The sequence below is a fragment of the Erpetoichthys calabaricus genome, chromosome 5 (assembly GCF_900747795.2).
Source record: "Erpetoichthys calabaricus chromosome 5, fErpCal1.3, whole genome shotgun sequence".
Taxonomy (NCBI): Eukaryota; Metazoa; Chordata; class Cladistia; order Polypteriformes; family Polypteridae; genus Erpetoichthys; species Erpetoichthys calabaricus.
Window position 1 is genome coordinate 249,419,834 of NC_041398.2, and position 19,601 is coordinate 249,439,434.

Genomic DNA, 19,601 nt, shown 5'->3' on the forward strand with positions numbered 1-19,601 from the left:
ATTTTGTTATGTTACAGCCTTATTCCAAAATGGATTAAATTCATTTTTTTCCTCAGAATTCTACACACAACACCCCATAATGACAACGTGAAAAAAGTTTACTTGAGGTTTTTGCAAATTTATTAAAAATAAAAAAAACTGATAAAGCACATGTCCATAAGTATTCACAGCCTTTGCCATGAAGCTCCAAATTGAGCTCAGGTGCCTCCTGTTTCCCCTGATCATCCTTGAGATGTTTCTGCAGCTTCATTGGAGTCCACCTTGTGGTAAATTCAGTTGACTGGACCTGATTTGGAAAGGCACACACCTGTCTATAGAAGGTCTCACAGTTGACAGTTCATGTCAGAACACAAACCAAGCATGAAGTCAAAGGAATTGTCTGTAGACCTCTGAGCCAGGATTGTCTCCAGGCAGAAATCTGGGGAAGGTTACAGAAACATTTCTGCTGCTTTGAAGGTTCCAATGAGCACAGTGGCCTCCATCATCCGTAAGTGGAAGAAGTTCGAAACCACCAGGACTCTTCCTAGAGCTGGCCGGCCATCTAAACTGAGCGATCGGGGGAGAAGGGCCTTAGTCAGGGAGGTGACCAAGAACCCGATGGTCACTCTGTCAGAGCTCCAGAGGTCCTCTGTGGAGAGAGGAGAACCTTCCAGAAGGACAACCATCTCTGCAGCAATCCACCAATCAGGCCTGTATGGTAGAGTGGCCAGATGGAAGCCACTCCTTAGTAAAAGGCACATGGCAGCCCACCTGGAGTTTGCCAAAAGGCACCTGAAGGACTCTCAGACCATGAGAAAGAAAATTCTCTGGTCTGATGAGACAAAGATTGAACTCTTTGGTGTGAATGCCAGGCGTCATGTTTGGAGGAAACCTGGCACCGCTCATCACCAGGTCAATACCATCCCTACAGTGAAGCATGGTGGTGGCAGCATCATGCTGTGGGGAACTGGGAGACTAGTCAGGATAAAGGGAAAGATGACTGCAGCAATGTACAGAGACATCCTGGATGAAAACCTGCTCCAGAGCGCTCTTGACCTCAGACTGGGGCGACGGTTCATCTTTCAGCAGGACAACGACCCTAAGCACACAGCCAAGATATCAAAGGAGTGGCTTCAGGACAACTCTATGAATGTCCTTGAGTGGCCCAGCCAGAGCCCAGACTTGAATCCGATTGAACATCTCTGGAGAGATCTTAAAATGGCTGTGCACCGACGCTTCCCATCCAACCTGATGGAGCTTGAGAGGTGCTGCAAAGAGGAATGGGCCAAACTGGCCAAGGACAGGTGTGCCAAGCTTGTGGCATCATATTCAACAAGACTTGAGGCTGGAATTGCTGCCAAAGGGGCATCGACAAAGTATTGAGCAAAGGCTGTGAATACTTATGGACATGGGATTTCTCAGTTTTATTATTTTTAATAAATTTGCAAAAATCTCAAGTAAACTTTTTTCACGTTGTCATTATGGGGTGTTGTGTGCAGAATTCTGAGGGGAAAAAAATGAATTGAATCCATTTTGGAATAAGGCTGTCACATAACAAAATGTGGAAAAAGTGATGAAGCGCTGGGAATACTTTCCGGATGTGCTGTATACGAGATGATGTCAATCATATTTTTGCAGTAAAACGCTTCTTTGAAAATGCTGGGGAAATGCTTGAAAAACACCTAGCAAATCATCCAGAAAAACCTGGAAAATGTTGGTGAGAAGTAATTAAAAACTTGAGAAACGTCTAACAAATACTGGATATCGTGACCAGATGGGGGCGCCACTGAGCCCCAAACACAACACTAATACAGGTCCAGGGTCCAAATGAAGATTTCACTTTCCATTAATACCTCACTTGGGCTTCTCTCAAATGCTACACAATGCACAAAATACAAACAATACTCGTCTTCCCCGTTTCTTTGTCTTTCCTCACCTTCCTCTCCTCCAGTTGAACTTCATGCTCTTCCAACTCCCTGGGTGAGGAGGAGTGGCTTCCTTTATGCCGCACCCAGGAGTACTTCCTGTGTCACCGGATTGCACTTCCAGGTCAGGTGGAACCTGCCGAAAAGGAGGAAGCCTCCTCTCCACAGCTCCCTCTGGTGGCTCCCATAAGACTCAGTAGGGCTGCCCATTGGAACTCCAATTCCCATGAAGCCCTGTGGGAGTGCATATGGGAGCCCCATCAGAGAGCTGCTGCCACCTGTCGGACTGGGGGAGCAAATGGTTCCGGGTGGTGGTCTCCTTCCATGGTTCCATTAAAGTGGCCTCCCAGCTGGGTAAGGAACCTTAAATCATCCTGGCTGGGATGCCAGTCCATGCTTGGTGTCTGTGACAATATGTACAAGGCTCAAGTGTGAAGGGCCCTAATAGTGATAAAGTAACACTGGCAGTTTTGTTGTGTAGGTTTATAATTAATTAACGTTTGAATCAATTGAGGTCTGTATCAAAATGCATGCATGTAGTAAAGGCGAATTTACATTTATAATTATACAAGATAAACGACAAAACTGGGTGAGCCAATAAGAAATGTGGATGGGCATAGGACTACCTGGGACTAATACTGGTCCCCATTCAGAAACCCTTTTGAGCGTCAGGTCATTCAGGATTTCTTTTTAAATAAGCACCTAAGTATTTGACTAACTAAAGTGCCCGTGCGATTTAAAAGTCACTTTGCTCTGACTGATGACTGTCACCTTCCGAATCACACTTTGACAGCCACTTCATTCTGAGGCGCCATGTGACGCCCTGTAGGTAACCGGCATCTCAATGAGGCAACTTCGCGAAAGGATCAACTTAAAAGCATCCGAGTCGCTGCACGGGCTGCGGCGAAAGAAACGAAAGTGAAATCCTGGAGTTTGGACGAGAACCGAAAGCAGCGAGTAACGCGCATGCGCCCGCGAGAGCCGCTAGCACTGTTTGCTCCAATTCAGTTCGGTTTATCGTCACGGAGCGAAGACTCTGACCGCTGTAATAAATTAACAGCCTATGAGGCAAACGACACCTTTTCTATACGTACGTAAAAACACTAATTCAGTAACACTAAAACAGAGCAAATTCAGTTTTGCAGACTTTACACAACAGTCGTGACAACTCATTTGAAGGATGAAAGAGTGATCGTCTGCTTTACTCAGGAATGTCCGTCTGTCTTCACGAAATTTAAAAATGACACCAAGGACCATTCACCCGCCACAAAAAAACGGCTCCTTACTTACTCAGTTTGCCTTGTATCGCCTGCCCCTCCGCATCTTCCTCAATCCACAGCTCGCCGCTCCCGTGCTCATGAACGAACACAACTGCTCCGTCTCGACACGCGAGTCCGGCGATCTTTTTCTGGGAGAAAAACGGATTGGAAATGTTCTCCTGATTGGTCACTGGTCTGGGTGTTAGAGCGAAGTCCTCCCACGAAGTTCTCCCAAAGCAGTACATGACGCCGCTGCTCCACTGCACTCCGCTCTTTGCTGAGACACGCACTTGACTGACTGACTGCGTGCCTGGGCGCTGCGGCTGCGGCTGCGGCTGCGGCTGCATGACGTCACAGCCAATGAGCGCGTCCTGTAAGAACGCCGACAGCCATTCAGACGCTGCGATACGTGCAGTAAAGCAGACGCGCACTGCTTCGTGCTGCCTTTTGTCACACTAACGTCCACTCTGTCTTTTATTTCACGTATTAACACCCAGTGCACAGAACTAAACACGAGGAAAACGGTCGCTCTTTTAGAACAGTCGCATCACCTCTCCTGTGACAACAACAATATTTATTTATATAGCACATTTATAGGATGAAGAATGAGAAAAAAATTATTGAGTTTATATATATAGTTAGGGTGGCACAGTGGTAGCGCTGCTGCCTCGCAGTAAGGAGACCTCGGTGAAGTTTGCATGTTCTCCCCGTGTCTGCGTGGGTTTACTCCCACAGTCCAAAGACATGCAGGTTAGGTGCATTGGCGATCCTAAATTGCCCTGGTGTGCGTGTGTGTGCCCTGTGGTGGGCTGGCGCCCTGCCCGGGGTTTGTTTCCTGCCCTGCGCCCTGTGTTGGCTGGGATTAGCTCCAGCAGACCCCCGTGACCCTGCAGTTAGGATATAGCGGGATGGACAATGACAGTCTGTCTGTCTATACAGTCACATATATGTGCCGAATGCCTTGATCAAAGAAGACCGATGGATTACGTTGTCCAATGTTCTGCACATTTGGATATCAGTTATAGACCTGCACATGCCATACAGCCTGCTGACTTGGGAGTACCCAGGGCCATCGTAATGTATGGGCACTGGCCGGGGCACCCAGGAGCATAGGGGCCCACAATGTTTCTGATGGATATGTGTGTTTCAGTTTTGCCATCAAAACAGGGGCCCCAGCACACTACTTTGCCCGGGGGTCTATGATGCTGTGAAGATGGGTGGCCCTGGGGGGTACCATAAAGTTTGAACAAGATGGGGACCCCGACAGCTTACTGATCTGCACAAGCCAACATCTTTTAGTAGATTTCACCAGGTTTCACTCCCTCTGACCAAAGAAATCTCACGACGGCTCTTTGTTCTACAATGGAGCAATCCTGCAGCGGATCGGCCATGTTCATTTGAAGGTGCAGTGTGAGAGTTTGGACTACCCATAAGCCATTGTGAATGTGTTGTATTGCATCAGCTTCTATCTGCTGTGGTGAGTGCATCATTTTCAAATTGCCTTTATTTTTTGATTTACCTTCTGTCACACATGTGCGCATGGTTAGGCAGCTAAAGGGCTTGAGTAAGGGCAGTTCTGAGGCATGCTGGGATGTGGCGGAGTGCACTGACTCTTTTTCTCCCTTTCCTGTAGATCATCCACGGGAGATTCCACCTGGCCGTCTTGACGTCACTTCCGGGACCGAGCCTAGGGGGGGAGACCTTAAGTGCTCCGGCCCCTGTGATGTCACGTCCGGGCTTGAACCAATGGCTGAAGACCTTCCTGAGCCCAACCCCTATGATCTCACTTCCTGTCTTCCCCTTTAAAAGCCTGCACCTTTTCCCTATTCCCTCAGTTCTGTTTTGGAGTCGGTTGTGTGCACATCAGTGCCGTATTCATTCAGCCAGGAACTCAATTATACGGGTGGCTGCCCCAAACCTTTCTATGACTCTGTGTCAAGTTTGTGACACTTCATATAAATTGCCACGAAGGCCGTTGGTCCAGATGACATACCTATGGAAGCATGGAGGTGTTTAGGAGAGATGGCAGTGGAGTTTTGAACCAGATTGTTTAATGGAATCTTGGAAAGTGAGAGGATGCCTGAGGAGAGGAGAAGAAGTGTACTGGTGGGCCGATATTTAAGAATAAGGGGGATGTGCAAGACTGTAGTAACTACAGGGGGATAAAATTGATGAGCCACAGCATGAAGTTATGGGAAAGAGTAGTGGAAGATCAGTTAAGAAGTGAGGTGATGATCAGTGAGCAGCAGGATGGCTTCATGCCAAGAAAGAGCACCACAGATGTGATGTTTGCTCTGAGGGTGTTGATGGAGAAGTAGAGAGAAGGCCAGAAGGAGGTGGACCTGAGAAAGAATATGACAGGGTGCCTCGAGAGGAGCTGTGGTATTGTATGAGGAAGTCGGGAGTGGAAGAGAAGTACGTAAGAGTTGTACAGGATATGTACGAGGGAAGTGTGACTGTGGTGAGGTCTGTGGTAGGAGTGACGGAGGTGGGATTACATCAGGGATCGGCTCTGAGCCCTTTCTTATTGGCAATGGTGATGGACAGGTTGACAGACGAGATTAGACAGGAGTCCCCGTGGACTGTGATGTCTGCTGATGACATTGTGATCTGCAGGTTGAGGAGAATCTGGAGAGGTGGAGATATGGGAGGAGAGGAATGAAGGTCAGTAGGACCACCAGGACAGAATACATGTGTGTGAATGAGAGGGAGGTCAGTGGAATGGTGAGGATGAGGGGAGTAGAGTTGATGAAGGTGGAGGAGTTTAAATACTTGGGATCAACAGTACAGAGTAATGGGGATTGTGGAAGAGAAGAGAAGAAGAGAGTGCAGGCAGGGTGGAATGGGTGGAGAAGAGTGTCAGGAGTGATTGGTGACAGATGGGTATCCGCAAGAGTGAAAGGCAAGAGCTACAGGATGGTAGTGAGACCAGCTATGTTATATGGGCTGGAGACGGTGGCACAGGAGACAGAGCTGGAGGTGACAGAGTTAAAGATGTTAAGATTTGCATTGGGTGTGACGAGGATGGACAGGATTAGAAATGAGGACATTAGAGGGTCAGCTCAGGTGGGACGGTTGGGAGACAAAGTCAGAGAGGCGAGATGGTGTTGGTTTGGACATGTGCAGAGGAGAGATGCTGGGCATATTGGGAGAAGGGTGCTAAGGATAGAGCTGCCAGGGAAGGGGAGAAGAGGAAGGCCTAAGAGAAGGTTTATGGATGTGGTGAGAGAGGACATGCAGGTGATGGGTGTAACAGAACAAGATAACAAGGACATAAAGATATGGAAGAAGATGATCCACTGTGGCAATCCCTAATGGGAGCAGCTGAAAGAAGAAGAAGATAAATTGCCACACTCTTGAGAAACCCCACCACGTCCGGTCCTTGAGCTTTCAAAGGGAAGACTGCCCGGAAGGAGAGCGGTGCTCCAAGTTTAAGGAAGCCAACAACACAGGTGAGCACACAGAGGCCACTTAGCTAAGTGACACTTGTTTTTCTTTATTGTTTTCACGCCATTGAGTGTGGGTTTTGTTTTTGGACTTGTTAGTAAACGGGGAGGGCCGTGTTGGTACCCCAAACTGTTTCAGTTTTTAATGACCCTTCTTCCCTCAACCACGACAGTGTAAACAGTCAGGTCCAGTAATATTTGGAGAGTGACACAATGTTCAGCATTATGGCTCTGTATGCCACCACAAAGGCTTTCAGCATTTATTCAAAGGGTTTAACAGAAATTTGAGCAGTTTAGAAAATTGTTCAGCATAGCCCCCCATTTACAGGAGCTCAAAAGTATTTGGACATTTGACTGAGCAGCTGTTCCATAGCCAGGTGTCAGCAGGTGCCTCATTGTGTCATTAACTGTTAAGCAGGTAGAAGGTCTGCAGTTGAGTGTCACTGTCACTGTGAACTCTCAATATGAAATCTCATGAAAGTAAAAACAGGCCATCATTAGGCTGAGAAAACCAAACTAACCCTTTAGGGTGTCGAACTCCGGGCCTGGAAGGCCACAGTGGCTGCTGGTTTTCACTCTCACCCTTTTCCTAATCAGTGATCAGTTTCCACTGCTAAGTAACTTGTTTTCCCTTCATTTTCATAGCCCTGTTTTTAAGGATTCGGTCCTCTGAATTGATTCACTTCTTCATTAAATGGCAGCCAAACAGAAATGAGACGTGAAACGAGCCAACAGATGAGCAGCTAAACTGGGGCTTCAAACTCCTGCCAATTTCACTCCAACCACTTCCTTAATGAGAAGCCAATTCTTGCTGTTATTTAAACCTGTTACTTAATTCCACGGCTTGTTGTTGCTCTTATTCTGCCACAGCAGACATTTCCAAAACTGTTGATTTTCTTTTTTTTCTAAGAACACCGTCAAGATGTTTTGGTGACCTGAGAGATGAGCCTTATGGAGACCTTCAACATTCTTTATGCTCAAATAGTGTAGTTAGCGCGTGATGTGGCAGCTTGTTTTGTGTCTCATTATTGTTTGGCTCCTCATTAAGGAAAAAGAAAGAAGTAAGGGGTCTGAGTCAAGTTAATTAAAACAAAGGCAAAAGAAGTTAATTAGCAGCAAAAACTGGTCACTAATGAAGAAGATGGTTAGAATGAAAACCTGTAGCCACTGCGGCCCTCCAGGACCGGAGTTCAACACCCCAGAACTAAAGGGTCTGAGTCACGTCAATTACAACAAAGGCCCAGCAAGTTAATCAGCAGCCAAAATGGCTCACTAATTGAGAAGATGGTGAGAATGAAAATCTGCAGCCACTGCGGCCCTCCAGGCATGGAGTTCGACACCCCAGCTTTAGAGAGACAGCAGAGACACCATGAGTGGGCAAATCAACTGTTTGGTAGATTCTTAAAGAGAAGGAAGCACACAGAAGGGGAGCTCAGCAACACCAGAAGACAACTGTGCAGGATGATCACAGAATTGGTGAAGAACCACCCCTTCAGGACATTTAGCCAAACCAAGACCACCATCCGGGAGGTAGACCTGTCACGGCAACAGTCTTCAATCAAGAGAAGACCCATAGGGTTCACCACAAGGTGCATAGGAAGGAAAGATTAGACTTTGCCAGAAAACATTTTTAAAGAAGCTGTCCAAACTTCTTTGGACAAATGAAACTAAGATGAATATGTACCAGAATGATGGAAAGAGAAGAGGATGGAGAAGAGGATGAAATGGCTCATGATGCGATGAATAGCACATCATCTGCGAGACATGGAGGTCGTGTTTATGGCCTGATCATGCATGGCTGCCAATGGAAGTCGGTCACTGGTGTTCATTGATGATTTGACTGCTGGCAGAAGTCCCAAATGCTAAACTGTCTGCTCAGATTCAGACAAGTGCTGCAAAACTGACAGGACGACGATTCACGGTACAGATTGTCAATGTGTGGACACTTGAGGGCGCTGTTGCCCCATGAAACCCAACAGACAGATGCAGACACAGGATTAAAAGCACCAAGAAGTAATTTAATTTTCTTCAATATGGCGCCTCTAAAGCACCACATCCCCCACAATACACAAATAATGAATAAATCCCAATAATACGATCCTCCTCTCCCAGCAGCTCCGTCACACTCCCTCCAGACTCCAGCTCAACTTGCTGGGTCTCCCATAGTCCTTTATGTAGTCCTTGACCCAGAAGTGCTCCTGTCCTTCTGTCCATGTGATTCAATATCACTTCCGGGTCAGATGAAGACTTATATTTTTTTTTACTCCTGTTCGTCCGTCCCCGTGACTTGGGAGTACTTCCGGGCTACAGGGAAAATAAAAATCCCCGCGTCTCCCTGCAGCATCACCCAATGGCACCCACGGCACCCAGCAGGGCTGAGAAGCCGAACTCCATCTCCCACGATGCCCTGTGGGAATCCGGGGCACCTCTATGCTACAGGGGAGATGCCATCTAGCGTCCTGGGTGTGTCGGCCGTTTATCACAAGATGGACGATGAGCCAGCACATACCGGGACAGCAAACCAAATGCTTTACAACTCAAATTAGTGGAAGATTCTTCAATGGCCAAGTCAATCAACTGACCTCAACCCAACTGGACACGCATTTGACTTGCTGAAGACAAAACTGAAGGTGGAAAGTCCAACGAATGAGTGGCACCTGAAGACAGTGGGCAGTAAAGGTCTGGCAAAGCAGCACTAGGAGGTTCAGACTTCAGGCAGTCATTGACTGCAAAGGACTTTCCACCAAATATCGACATTGATCATTATATTCATGATTATGTTAGTGTGTCCAAATACTTTTGAGCCCTTGGAAATGGGGGGGGGGGGGCATGTATAAAAATGGCTGTCATTCCTAAATGGCTGCTATGATATTTACATGACACCCCTATAATGAAAGCTGCAAGTCTGCACTTCACTCACATCTTGATTGCTTCGTTTCAAATCCATTGTGGTGGCACACAGAGCCAATATGATCAAAATGGTGTCCCTGTCCAAATACTTACGGACCCAACTGTTTAAATACATTTTACAACAAACAAACACACAAACGAACCTCTGGCTGGAATAAGAGCGCTCCCGCTGACCATCACAGGCCTGTAGGTGGCACTGAGACGTGCTCAGATCTGCCCGCTTGTGCCACGGGATTTCATTTGAAGGCATTGGTGTTAAAACAGAGCAGGTCCACCATGTTGTGTCCATAGATCCAGCGTGCTGTTGTGATGTCCTCCTGGCGTGTCACACACGTGTGCATGGCAGATGTTTTACAGGCTTAAATTGTGTAGTTTCTTAGCCGAACCAGCGGTTGGCGCTGTCATCTGATCCTTTCTGAATTTCCCCTTGGGATTAATAAAGTATCTATCTATCTATCTATCTATCTATCTATCTATCTATCTATCTATCTATCTATCTATCTATCTATCTATCTATCTATCTCTTTCTCCTTTCGTTCCTCTGCAGAACAACTGAAGACCAAGCCCCTCAGTGACGTCATTACCGGTCCACCCACTGATGACATCATTCCCGGACCCATGTGATGATGTCACTTCCAGTACCCAGAATTCCTGTTCTGGCATCCCTGACTCCACCTTTTCCTGTCTTCCACCATATTTATAGCTCGTTTTTTCATTTGGACTGCCCACACCGTTTTCTGTCTACTGCCTATTTTATTATACTGGTTAAACTCATCAGTTCTTGAGGATGATCCTCCAATTAGCTGTGAACCCCCCCCCCCCAGTCTCACTGAGATGGCACAGGTGGCGAACCAGCAAAGTGTAGAGAAGGCTGCAACGATCTGTGGTATCCGTGGGTCAGCTTCTCCTGGCTTGTGATCAGGCTGTCCTCCTGACACTGCAAGCAAGCTTTGCTTCCATTTTGGAGACTGGCATCATCCCAACTGACTGGAAAACGGGACTTGTCATCCCTATCTGGAAAGAGAAGGGTGATCACCTGGATTGCAGCAACTACAGGGGGTAACGCTGCTCTCGGTGCCAGGTAAGGTCTTTGCTAGGGTCGTCCTCAATAGGATTCGTGATCACTTGGTCACCTACCAGTCTGGTTTTACGCCTAAGAAGTCGACCATTGACCGCATCCTGGCACTGAGGGTTCTCAGGGAGCACAAACGTGAATATTGGCAGTTTCTTTTGAGCCTTTGCCAATTTTTGTAAAGCATTCGCCTCAGTTGATTAAGTTGCCCTGTGGGACATCCTGAGGGTTCGTGGGATGCCCCCAAAGTTGCTGGATATCATGGCCGGCCTGTACACTGGGACTGTGAGTGCTGTGCAGACTGGAGGAGGCAGACCCTCTGTGTTTTTCCCAGTTGATTCTGGGATTCGTCAGCAGTGTGTTCTGCTCCTACTCTGTTCAATGCTTGTATGGACTGGGTGTTGGGGGGTCGTGGGGCATCTGTTGGTGAAGAGAGATTCACGAATCTTGACTTTGCTGACGATGCTGTGATCTTTAATGGAGGCTCTGATCAGGGGTCTTGAGAGACTGAGTGAGGGGTCTGAGTGTCTGGGCTTGCGAGGGTCCTGATAAAAATCAAAGATTTAGGCCTTTAATGACCTCTTGGGCACGGCCATCAGCAGTGTGTCTGTCTGTGGAGAGAGTGTCGACCTCATCATCGAGAGGCTTACTGACCTGGGCTGTGACATTCATGTGACTCTGGTGACTCTTCCTATGAAGTCAGTAGATGGATTGGGAGAGCATGGGGGGTCATGAGGTCACTGGAAAGGGGTGTGTGGTGCTCCCGATATCTATGCAAAAGGATGAAGCTCCAAGTCTTTAGAGTCCTGGTGTTTCCTGTTTGTGAGGCATGGATGCTATCAAGTGATCTGAGATGAAGACTCAACTCCTTTGGTGTCTCTTTGGAGAATCCTTGGGTGCCGCTGGTTTAACTTTGTGTTGCTCATGGAGTCCCACGTGAGGCACATGACCTTCATTGTGAGGGAGCGTCAGTTACGGCACTACGGCCATGTGGCGCGATTCCCCGAGGGTGATCTGCCCACATAACACCTGGCTGCAGCAGATAGGGGGTCATTTCTGGGAGGTGGGACTGGACCGCGGGTCTACCTGGGGGGGTTGTTAACCAGGATCCCAAGCTTTTTTGTCATGTGGTGGGTGCAGCAACATGTTGTACCAGTGCCTGCTCCCCAACTTGACCCGACCTGATAAAGTCATCAGCATTCCCAGGTCAGAATGTTTCATTCATTAGACCGGTGAATCGTTTCTGTTTCTAAGTCACATTCGTCAGAATAACGTCCCTTATCTCCAAGGACAAATTAAGTTGGTATTTCAATGACTGGATGGCCCGTTTCAGGTTTAATTGTAAGGTACTCACTTCTTCACCCACCATTGCTCATTCACTCTTTTCCAGTCCCCCCTCTGCCAGCATTAAAGTGTGTCTGAAGTCAAGACATTTCTGTCGGTTCACCACAATGAACAAAGGCCACCGTGCCTGAAGTGGCAGTGACTCACTATGACATGTCAAAGTTCAAAGGCCAATCAATCCACATTGATGGGGACAGGCCAGTCCTGAGCAGCTCCCACTTCCCTTTTCTCATTACTTCATTTTATTTCCATTAAGGCAGCAACCACAGACAGAGACACAGCGACCTGAGGCTGTGCCCATCCAACCAAGAAGACACCCGCCATGGCCCAGTCACCTCACTCAGGTGAGCACGGTGAGAACTGAATTGATTTATTCAACATCTTTGACATCAATAAATATGAAGTTACATCAGACGGGCTACAGTTTCATGGAGCCACTTGGCCCGTCCTTCAACGCTCAAGCACTCGGCCCACAGGAGGAAGAGGCACTCATGTCCGCCCAAAGCCTTTATTGAGCTGTATGGCGTGCAGCAGCTTCTCCTGAAGTCTCTCTTTAGTGGAGTACCTGGGCAGCATTAACTGGAGGAAGCAGGTGCTGGCCTCGGGGTAGTGGTCCTCAGTCAAGTGAGGCGATGACAGGATGGTCATCTTAATGCAGGCCATTCCGGCCATGGGGATCCGGTCACTTCCTGTCAAGAACACTGAAAAGAGAGCAAAGGGTTAATTGGGGAACACGCTGAGGACGTGGCCGCTGGCAAGAACAAGAAAGTTTTAATCGTGGACTTCAAAAGCTCTCCTGCATCGCAAAGCTCCAGCAGTTTGAATTTCAACGCCTGCTGCTGGTGAGACCCTTTAAGGTCTGGATAACTGAATGGTTTTTGTATTTTGAATTGAACTCTGCTTAATAAAGCGCCTTGAGGTGATGCGCTACACGCAGGCCGCTAAACTAGCAGTCCAAGGCCTGGGCGCCCCCAGAAATACCAGCTGTGGCCACTAGGGGGCCAAACCTCCGCCACAGTTGCACCAACTACAGTCTCAGGTTTTATTCACACAAACATCTCCTCAGTTGATTAAGTTGCCCTGTGGGACATCCTGAGGGTTCGTGGGATCCCCCCAAAGTTGCTGGATATCATGGCCGGCCTGTACACTGGGACTGTGAGCGCTGTGCAGAATGGAGGAGGCAGACCCTCTGTGTTATTCCCAGTTGATTCTGGGATTTGTCAGCAGTGTGTTCTGCTCCTTCCTTCAAAGAGCACAAGCACAGTTACAAATCCGCCTGCAGGTTAAGTTTTGTCTTCTTCCATCGAACTCCCGACACCATGTGAGGCGGCTCCATTTATGCAGGGCTTCTGATGTCAGGATTCTGCATGGAGGAAACACTTCTGGGTCAGGTAGAAGCCCTTCCTGGTGGAAAACCCAGTATGGCTGTCCCATGGGACTACAATTCCCAGTACTCCCTGCATATGCATGTGTGTGGGTACACCAGACCAGGAATGTGCACTGGGGGCACATGCCATCTTGAAAGGCCGTTTCCTCAAGTTTACCTACCACCTGGCCTCCCGGTCAGGCAGAGGTCTTCTGTCGAATACCTGAAGGGATGTCAGTCCATCCATGTTGGCATGGCGTGCCCACCTCCTGGAACGCCTTGCCTCTGACCACCCAGACTGAGCAAGGCAACAAAGCCCATCCCAAACAAGATGCCGATCCATCAGAAGTATCATGAAAGAGCGACTCCAGGATCTCAAATACGCTGCTCAAGGCGAGGTCCATATTTGTTGACATTGCCGATGTCTTTGTTCGTTTGTCCATTGTAATCTTTTCTTTTCATTTGCCAGTTTCAGATATGGCTTTTTCTTTGAAGCTCTGTCTCTACAGTAAGACCAGCACTTTGGAGTCACTAGAATTTGTTGTGTATTTAGGGAAGAAGCCAACTGAGGACCTACTGTATATGGCATTTGTTTTGCATGCTACACACTCTTATAATAATACTACTACTAATAATAATTCATTACATTTACATTGTGCTTTTCTCACCACTCAGAGCGCTTTACGTAGTGAGAGGGGAGCCACTACCACCACCATTACCGTGAAGCACCCACCTGGATGGTGCAATGGCAGCCATTGTTGTGCACATGAGCTGTTTGGTGGTGAAGTGGTGAGAGAGACAGCCAATCAGGGACATGGGATGATTAGGGGGCAATTTAGACTGGGCATCAGGATACACCCTGATCTTCATGAAGGACGCCCAGGGATCTTTACTGAGGCACAAAGAGTCAGGGTGTTTTATGACTCATCTAAAGGACGGTGCCATATTGACAGCACAGTGTCCCCGTCACCGCACCGGGATCCACATTCAGACCACAGTTTCACTGAGATGGCACAGGTGGCGAACCAGCGGAGTGTAGAGAAGGCTGCAGTGATCTGTGGTATCTGTGGGTCAACTTCTCCTGGCTGGCGGTCAGGCTGTCCTCCTGGCACTGCAAGCAAGCTTTGCTTCCATTTTGGGGGTCAGCGCCCCCTGCTGGCCTCACCAACACCTCCTCCAGCAGCAATCCAAGCTTTTCCTCTGCCATCCAAGTACTGGCCGGGCCTGAACAACAACAACAACATTTCTTTCTGTCGCACATTTTCATGCAAATGATGAGCTCAAAGTGCTTTACATGATGAAGAAAGAGAAAAAAAGACAAAATAAATAAGAATTAAAATTAGGGAATAGTAATTAACGTAGAATAAAAGTAAGGTCCGATGGCCAGGGAGGACAGAAAAAACAAAAAAAAAACTCCAGACGGCTGGAAAAAAAAAAAAACAAATCTGCAGGGGGCCACGAGACCACCCAGCCCCCTCTAGGCATTCTACCTAAACGTGATCAGCTTCAGATGGAGGGCCTGTCCTGAAGTGCGGGTGGCATGGCTGCTTATCAGGTGGGCCTTCTCCTTCATTTTCTACCCTGGTCAGTTCCAGACACTCCTATCATCAGGTACTTTGTTACTTATGTGCTATAAGCAACATGTGAAGGACATGCCGGGTGGGGGGTATTGCTATATCACACTGCTACCGACAGTAAATTGACCCAGCTTGTACATCCAATAACTCAAATATTATTATTATTACTTTTACTACTACTACTAATAATAAATACATTTAATTTGTATAGCGCCTTCCATTAATTTAAAAAGACCTGTAAAGCCGCTGTCACACACGTGCAAATAGGAGGAAGCTGAATGGATCAAGTCAAGGTAATTACCCGCCAGGCCAGGGGGTGGCAGTGTTCACTAACCCCACTTCTGTTATCTCTGCAGGCCAGATACGGGAAAACCTAGCAGACGCCCCACCAATGGCGTCACTTCCGGTCCCGGCGCCAAGGACGACATCACTTCCGGTTTTAGCTCTCGATGACATCACTTCCGTCTTTCAGCTTATAAAGCCGCCATCTTTTCTAATCGAATCTGTTCGACTCAGGACTCGAAACCAATCACACGAGTGCGTCGTCAAAACTCATTTGCAGCCTGGGACAATACAATACGTGGGTGTCTGCTTTTTGTGTGTGTCGGGGCTTTTAATTTCACACCACTCAGATCCTATTTAATGTATGCTGATGAGTGAGTGATACAGTGGGTACGGAAAGTATTCAGACCCCCTTCAATTTTTCACTCTTTGTTATATTGCAGCCATTTGCTAAAATCATTTAAATTAATTTTTTCCCTCATTAATGTACACACAGCACCACATATTGACAGACAAAAAAAAGAATTTTTGAAATTGTTGCAGATTTATTAAAAAAAGAAAAACTGAAATATCACATGGTCCTAAGTATTCAGACCCTTTGCTGTGACACTCATATATTTAACTCTGGTGCTTTCCATTTCTTCTGATCATCCTTGAGATCACCTTCATTTGAGTCCAGCTGTGTTTGATTATACTGATTGGATTGATTAGGAAAGCCACACACCTGTCTATATAAGACCTTACAGCTCACAATGCATGTCAGAGCAAATGAGAATCATGAGGTCAAAGGAACTGCCTGAAGAGCTCAGAGACAGAATTGTGGCAAGGCACAGATCTGGCCAAGGTTACAAAAAATTTTCTGCTGCACTTAAGGTTCCCAAGAGCACAGTGGCCCCCATAATCCTTAAATGGAAGACATTTGGGACGACCAGAACCCTTCCTAGAGCTGGCCGTCCGGCCAAGCTGAGCTACCGGGGGAGAAGAGCCTTGGTGAGAGAGGTAAAGAAGAACCCAAAGATCACTTTGGCTGATCTCCAGAGATGTAGTGAGGAGATGGGAGAAAGTTGTAGAAAGTCAACCATCACTGCAGCCCTCCACCAGTCGGGGCTTTATGGCAAAGTGGCCTGTCTGAAGCCTCTCCTCAGTGCAAGACACATGACAGCCCGCATGGAGTTTGTTAAAAGACACCTGAAGGACTCTGAGATGGTGAGAAATAAGATTCTCTGGTCTGATGAGACCAAGATAGAACTTTTTGGCCTTAATTCTAAGCGGTATGTGTGGAGACAACCAGGCACTGCTCATCACTTGTCCAATTCAGTCCCCACAGTGAAGCATGGCGGTGGCAGCATCATGCTGTGGGGGTGTTTTTCAGCTGCAGGGACAGGATGACTGGTTGCAATCGAGGGAAAGATGAATGTGGCCAAGTACAGGGATATCCTGGACAAAAACCTTCTCCAGAGTGCTAAGGACCTCAGACTGGGCCAAAGGTTTACCTTCCAACAAGACAATGACCCTAAGCACACAGCTAAAATAACGAAGGAGTGGCTTCACAACAACTCTGTGACTGTTCTTGAATGGCCCAGCCAGAGCCCTGATTTAAACCCAATTGAACATCTCTGGAGAGACCTAAAAATGGCTGTCCACCAACGTTTACCATCCAACCTGACAGAACTGGAGAGGATCTGCAAGGAGGAATGGCAGAGGATCCCCAAATCCAGGTGTGAAAAACTTGTTGACTCCTGGCTGTATTAGCTCAAAAGGGTGCTTTTACTAAATACTGAGCAAAGGGTCTGAATACTTAGGACCATGTGATATTTCAGTTTTTCTTTTTTAATAAATCTGCAACAATTTCAAAAATTCTTTTTTTTGTCTGTCAATATGGGGTGCTGTGTGTACATTAATGAGGAAAAAAATTAATTTAAATGATTTTAGCAAATGGCTGCAATATGACAGAGTGAAAAATTGAAGGGGGTCTGAATACTTTCCGTACCCACTGTATGTGAACAGTTATAGGATCTGAATGCAGAGCACCAGATCTTTGCGGCAGCAGTGCCATCCTACTAAAATACAGTAAAGCACATACTGTCACATACATCCTAAGCAAACAGGACTATCAATCTAATTGTGGTCATCTAAGGCAGGGGTCTGTGGCTGACTACCAGGCCGCGAGAGAACAGCAACAGAGACTCACTCAGACTTTTCAGAACGCTTGGCGGCAGGGGCTTTGCAGTGGCGCAGAGAGAGGAGACAGACTGAGGTGAGAGGGTATTACAACAAAGTATTTTGATGGTTCCGACAATTTCCTCATATGACACGAGTCCATTCAGCAGATACTTTCATTACAACGAAGTGACCTTGAAATGCTTGAATGAATCATCCACAGAGCGGGGTACCACCAGCTCGTTGGTGTAATTGATGTCATATTCTGCTTCAGGACACGAGGGGCCCACTCTGCTGCCATCGAAGTGAACCGGTTATCAAGAACCTGCTGTGAGAGATGGCACCGAGCTGATCTGGGATCGTTACCCAGCTGGGACGCCAGTGTCACAGAAGGACAGGGGAAAGCAACATATTCCAGTCACTGTCTCACACATGCTGGGGGCAGTGTCCCTGGGCTACGGTATCACTGCAGACACCCAAGGGCATCATGGGAATTGTAGTTGTTTGGGTCAGCCCTGTTGGGTTCTGTGGGTGCTGCTAGGGGGCACTAAAGGAACTGGAGAGCCCTACTTTGTTGGACTTCAAACAAACCTGGACACAATTTGGGGACACTGGAAGTACTGCTGGGTGTGAGTCAGGAGAGGAGACAGACAGGACAGCGCAGTGCAGAGAAGAGAAGAGTTACATGAAGGTATCACTTTAAAATAAATCCCTTTGTTCTGAGCCCAGGACTTGTCTGTGTATTCGTGTTTGGGGTTTGAGGCTCTGTGCTGCCCCCTGTTGACCACACTGCGTATGAGGGTGGCTGAGTGTGTATGTAGCCGTGCCCGGGTGTCTCATTCAGGTTTGCTTCATGTCAGGATAGACTTGTACCCCAAACTGAACAAAGGTGGGTGCATAAAATGGCTCCGGAGAGTGCAAGTAAGTCCTGTGATAGGCAGCTGAGATCCCGATTTATGTCCGCTGCTGCCAGAGACAGACTCTGCCGCGACCTTCTAACGGAATAAAGAAAACCTGAAAGTGGAAGGATAAACTTACAGAGGAAGGCTTTCCGTTGATGGAGATTCATTTCATGAAAGACACTCCAGAAGAGCATGATGGTGGGGTGCTTCTTGTGGTATTCGCCTGTGTAAGTCGTATTCTGCATTAAAAAAAAAGTACAAGAAGATCACAATGAGATCTGAAAGGAGCTCAGAGGTCCCCACCACCCCTCAGCTCCAGGTACTCACCTCCTCCAAAACGTCCCAATCGTAGTCCGTGTTTCCCACCATTAAGTCCATCAGCTCTTGAGGCTGAAAGAACCCCAGGATGTCTTGGTCACAGACCTTTATAAAGCCCCTCTTGAACTCATCAAAGGGGTCCTTCACCGACTTGTTAAGTATGTGGTCTACGTAGGCGTCGACAAACTCCTGCCTGAAATTCAAAATATTCGATAAAAACGCGGCCATCAAACTTTTTGTCCCTTGATGGCGCCCTTCATGGTGATCACAATTCCAGGTGACTGCACAGGAATGGCAGCGTGCCACTTTGGCACCGTTCATTATTCACAGAATTCTGTCTACCGAGGAATCTGCTCGTGACATTATTCTATCTTGTAATTAAAACTTGATTTTCATGAAGGCCTCAATTTTCTGCAAGGGACGGAGTCTACGGATGTGAAGAAGCTTCAAGTCACACAATGTGCAATGGAGAGACAGACGCTGAATTTGCCACTCAGAGATCATATTGAAAATGAGCAGATTTGCTGCATAACTGGCTTCAAAGATGCCATCAGGGTGGCACACATAGGCCGGGAAGTTAGTATATACGTATGTCTGATGACAGATGGGCATGGAAAGTCACATTTGTAGGAGTTGAATTTGCACCCTGGTCCAATGTGCACCTGCCGTGTGTCGGAGTCTCATATCCATCCATCCATCCATCCATCCATTTTCCAACCCGCTGATTCCAAACACAGGGTCACGGGGGTCTGTTGGAGCCAATCCCAGCCAACACAGGGCACAAGGCAGGGAACCAATCCTGGGCAGGGTCATATCCTTCTGAGCTTTTGCTTCAAAGCTGACGCTGTTATTTTATTATTCACTATGATACATGTATTTCTTGTTATTTTATATAACCCCTTAAGAGAAAAATGTTATATTTATGGCATAACCTTTCTTCTATAATACTAAGTTTCCCGTTTTTGTACCCAGCTGGATTATAAAATATACAGCACGTCACTTTTTCCTCATTTTGTTATGTTACAGCCTTAGAATTCTGCACACAACACCCCATAATGACA

General features: G+C 47.3%; 2 protein-coding genes across 2 annotated transcripts in view; both read right to left on the bottom strand.

Moving 5' to 3' along the window:
• LOC114652382 (probable E3 ubiquitin-protein ligase HERC4) overlaps positions 1-3,540 on the bottom strand; it is a 71,742-nt gene extending 68,202 nt beyond the window's left edge. Inside the window, exon 1 of the mRNA XM_028802754.2 lies at positions 3,195-3,540. Coding sequence (XP_028658587.2) covers positions 3,195-3,510 — 316 coding nt within the window. The 5' untranslated portion in view covers positions 3,511-3,540. The remainder of the gene's footprint in view (positions 1-3,194) is intronic.
• Positions 3,541-12,288: 8,748 nt separating this feature from the next.
• The window catches only part of LOC114652383 (probable E3 ubiquitin-protein ligase HERC4), a 101,511-nt gene continuing 94,198 nt past the window's right edge, over positions 12,289-19,601 (bottom strand). The window contains exons 21-23 of the mRNA XM_028802755.2: positions 18,550-18,733; positions 18,359-18,461; positions 12,289-12,636 (exon numbers count right to left, since the gene is read on the bottom strand). Of these exons, the coding sequence (XP_028658588.2) occupies positions 12,425-12,636; positions 18,359-18,461; positions 18,550-18,733 (499 nt within the window). The 3' untranslated portion in view covers positions 12,289-12,424. The remainder of the gene's footprint in view (positions 12,637-18,358; positions 18,462-18,549; positions 18,734-19,601) is intronic.